Raw genomic sequence first — 4,357 nt, 5'->3', positions numbered from 1 at the left:
TGTGCCCGGCCGCCCTGTGGAGAAAGCTCATGTAGACCGCCTGTATCCGGGATCTCGCCCTTTCGGTCATGACCCAAACTTGTTGTGGTTTCATTCAGGATTAATTGGCCTCAATTAATTGATTAACCCATTTATTTAATTACTATTGTAACTTCTTTTTTCTGTATAAATCTATATGTTTATATTTAATTAAATTTGTGGTTAAAAACTAATATAATTAGCTAAATGAGCCATGTGTAATTAATTGAAGGGTATTAGAATTAGAATTTCAAATTCTTAGATCATAAAGAACCATGAAATCTCTGTGACTTCACTGACAGCTGCAGCTCTGATTTGTCCACTAAACATCCAGACTGGTGTGTCCTGTGTTTTGTGTGTGTGTGTGCACGTACGCATACAGGTACAGGTGATGTTGTTGCCATCATGATCCCAGAGCCTAAAGGTCGTGAGATTGTGGCCTTGCTGGAGCAGCACATCGTGGTCACGTTGCACATCACAATAGGAACCCGCAACCTGCAGAAGTACGTGAGCAGAACCTCAGTAGTGTTCGTCTCCATCTCCTTCATCGTTCTCATGATCATCTCTCTCGCCTGGCTCGTCTTCTACTACATCCAGAGGTTCCGCTACGCAAATGCACGAGACCGCAACCAGGTATGACTGTGAGCTCTTGATCTAATCAAAGTATTGCTGTCTAAAAGGGAACTGGCAGCGCTGTTGCTGTTATGACAGGAGTCGGTGCCATGACAGTCGTTGTTTGCTTTTTTATTTTGAATTATTTTGTACAAAGAATTCACTCATACTGAACAAATATGCTTTCAGTTTACTTCCAAGGCAGTTTGATAAGAATAAATAGACTTTGAACAGTTAAAGCATGAGACTGTCCTCTGACTGATGTCATAAATCTGTCACCATCTTCCTAGCTTATCTGTTCTCTTCTAGCTTTACTTGGATTTTATCCCTTAATTTTATTTTTTGGCAAGAAAATGTGGTCTGAATATGGTGGGTCATATCCATGACAGTCTCAAGATTGCTCCTGAAACACATTCCACATGCACAAATATTTCCTGTATTCACACATTTATCCAGCTGTTTGCCATATCCGCTATATTACAGCATCCGTTTGTTAGTTTCCATGAAATCAGTATCTCCAAAAACATTTTTAGGCACATTTTGTCTCATTGTTGGCTAGCAGCATTCACCAATCCAAGAGCTGATAGATGGATGCTTTGTCTAATGACCCAATGTCTTATTATTGTTAAGTCACACTGGAACATTTCAGTGTACAAATTGCCTCTTGGATCCATTTTAAGGTGTTTGATGATTTCCTATTATTTTGGTTTACTGGTTTTTGGAACTGCAGCTCAGTCCATTTAAATTACAAGTTCAGTGTTGAAACCTTCACTACTAACTGCAAAAGAATGTTTTTTTTTTTTCTATCTTACAGAGACGTCTTGGAGATGCTGCCAAAAAGGCAATCAGTAAGCTTCAAGTACGCACCATTAAGAAAGGAGACAAGGTATTTGATGTTCTCTATACAGCAAACTGTATATTTCACATAAACCTCAAAGCATATTGGTCTAAACAATGAGTTCAGAGCACACATGCATTTACAAACGTGTTTACCCTGTGGAGAATGTTGATGAATTATAGGGGCTTCTTTTATTTGGTGTATAGGTGCAATATATTTTAGAATTCATTGCCTTGCATTTGTTCTGTGTTTTAGGAGACAGAGTCCGACTTTGACAACTGTGCAGTTTGCATTGAAGGTTATAAACCTAATGATGTTGTTAGGCTATTACCATGCAGGTAAGGTTTGTTTTGTTTATCCATATAATTGTTATTACTTAAGGGAATAAAGAAAGAACATGGACCCTAACTAGTGGTGTTTGTATATTCTGTATAAAACTCTGTTTATTTACTTGGTCAGGCATGTCTTCCATAAGCACTGTGTAGACCCGTGGCTACAAGACCACCGGACATGTCCCATGTGTAAAATGAACATCCTCAAAGCTTTAGGGATCCCAGTAAGTTCCTATTAACCTCTTTGGGTTGTTTTTGCCTATTCCTACACACATATTTTTAAAAGATAATTATATAGAACTAACTGCTCTCATTGCTCATATTAAGGCTAATCTAATCCCGACATAGTATTCATGAGAATTCCTCTAAAAAACGTCTTTGGCATGTTCCAGTTCTGCTCAGATGAGATTCCTCCAGACTACGACACGTCTGTCGGAGGTCCACCTACCAACCCCATCAGCGGGGCGAGTGAAATCACGCTTAATGAGAGCTCTGTGGTCTTGGATCCAGCTGGAAGAGTGATAGGCCTGCAGCAGCTCCATCCTGACCTAGAGACGGTACCTCAGGCAGGAGAGAGCCATGTCATCTCCAGCAGTGAGTGCAGGCATCACACTGACAGCCACCTGGAAAGTAACTAAGCACATGTATTCAAGTACTGTACTTAAGAGGGCCTTGTGACCCTCTGGGGGAGCCTGAGCCCAAAGTTCGGAAACAACCGTATGTACAGTAGATAAACTATCTTCACCTTGACAGTGAACTGATATGTACACACTCCTGCATCAGTCAACGTGGTTATTTTTGAGGCTGTAGCTTGTGTTGCTGTTTATTTGTACTGCAGTATAGAGAGAGGCGTTTCCGTTATCGACCACACAGTTGAGCCAGCACTTTTTTTCATCAAACATTATCACCTTCATGACGGGAGGATTTATTGTTGTGTTAGACTGCATTCGTTTTAACTAGGTGTACCAAACAAACTGCCAACCAAATTTTATATCTTATTTATTAGTTTTATTGTTACGCTTTCCCAAAAATATTATTTTTTTTTATAAAGTATACCAGTGGTAGTACTAGTACTATGGTTCAGATTTTTCAAATAATAGTTTAAATGCTGTTTTAACCCTGTGCTGCTGTGGAAATGTACTGCATTATAGAGAGCAGTGTTTCATACTCGGCCTCATTGAAAATAGAAGAAAATAGAAACCCCTCCCAAAAAGAAGTTTCAGTTTCATGTGAATATTTTGCACCGTACAGCTTCTAGAGCACAGGAAGAGATTCATATTTTATGTGTGGGGGCTACTTGGAGGCAAAAAATATTTATATATTCATATTTATTCAACAAATATTGAACATTAAAAACTGACAAAAATATATGGTCGTGCTTTCCAGTTACCCTTAAAAGGACTCTTCTCCAAGGCACTTGGAAACTGCTAACACAAAGAGTCGTTTACTTTTTTGTGCTTGACAAGCTCGCCACCAATTAGAGGTAATTTGTCATAGCTGGCAGCACTAATGAGCTAACTGAGACTATATCACTGACACGCAGTTAGCATAAGATGAACAAGCAGAACTGTCAGGATTTCTGCTGCCGAGGCTCGACAGTGGCGGTGTGCTGATCATGCCTGAATTATGAGTACTGTCGTTAACAGTATAGCTACCACTCTTTCGAGATTCAGCCTGTTACTGGGTGCATGTCATAGTGAGGGTCCCAGAAAAAGACTGGTTGTTGCTGCTGGAATCCAGGACTCACTGTTCTTTTTTTAATTTTTAATACAATGCTCATAAGTCCGTACACCGTGAAAGAATTGTTCACTGTGATTATTCTTCTACTGAGAAAAGAGCCCTTCTTAGACAGAAAGATTAGGAACAAAAGTCTGAATTTCACTTAAAAATAATGTTGAGTCGAAGCTACAGTAAAGTCTAAAGGCGTCAGGATAATCAAAATAAACTAGCTCATATGATGCGCTGACATCTGAAGGTAAAGGCATTCGCAGAACCAAGCAGCCACACTCAAAGGTGGGGTAAAAAGCCTGCTGTCGCAAGTCACACAAAAGCCTCTAATCTATAAACAAAAATCCAAATTAATAACCAAAAGCCATTGTTTGAAAAATGAAACAAAAGCTCGAGGACGGTTTTTGCCTATTTTCTCACTTCCGCACACCTGACAAGCACTTTGGCTGATGATCAGGCGGATAATGACAAAAGTCACAGTTTACAGAGGCCAAAATCCTTTGTTTTGTTTTATCCAGATTTAGTTAACAACCAACACAAGAAGGGAATTAATTAGCTTCAGATGAACTGATCAATGTTGACAATGGGACTGATCGCAGCAACCGGCAACTGTCTTTTCTTGCACAAATAATCATTGACTGTTGAGTATTTTATCAAGATAGACTGGAAAAATTAACCCAATGAATTAAACCTTCCTCACATGACTTGACTGACTCTTTCTCTTCCTGTCAAATAACACATTACCTCCCTCTGTCCCCCATCAGGTGAGCACCAGCTTCCACTCAGCAGTGATTCAGACACTTCCATCATCACGGGCATGGAGGTAGGC

At 39.7% G+C, this 4,357-nt stretch overlaps 1 protein-coding gene across 1 annotated transcript in view; it reads left to right on the top strand.

Annotated features, from left to right (window-relative positions):
* The window catches only part of rnf150a (ring finger protein 150a), a 10,906-nt gene that overhangs the window by 6,244 nt on the left and 305 nt on the right, over positions 1 to 4,357 (top strand). The window contains exons 2-7 of the mRNA XM_020591752.1: positions 401 to 651; positions 1,445 to 1,516; positions 1,724 to 1,806; positions 1,928 to 2,024; positions 2,193 to 2,394; positions 4,293 to 4,351. Of these exons, the coding sequence (XP_020447408.1) occupies positions 401 to 651; positions 1,445 to 1,516; positions 1,724 to 1,806; positions 1,928 to 2,024; positions 2,193 to 2,394; positions 4,293 to 4,351 (764 nt within the window). The remainder of the gene's footprint in view (positions 1 to 400; positions 652 to 1,444; positions 1,517 to 1,723; positions 1,807 to 1,927; positions 2,025 to 2,192; positions 2,395 to 4,292; positions 4,352 to 4,357) is intronic.

Source organism: Monopterus albus, unplaced genomic scaffold (genome assembly GCF_001952655.1).
Source record: "Monopterus albus unplaced genomic scaffold, M_albus_1.0 scaffold15.1, whole genome shotgun sequence".
Classification (NCBI taxonomy): Eukaryota; Metazoa; Chordata; class Actinopteri; order Synbranchiformes; family Synbranchidae; genus Monopterus; species Monopterus albus.
The sequence above is the reverse complement of the archived record's forward strand: the minus strand, read 5'-3'. Positions and strand labels throughout refer to the sequence as shown.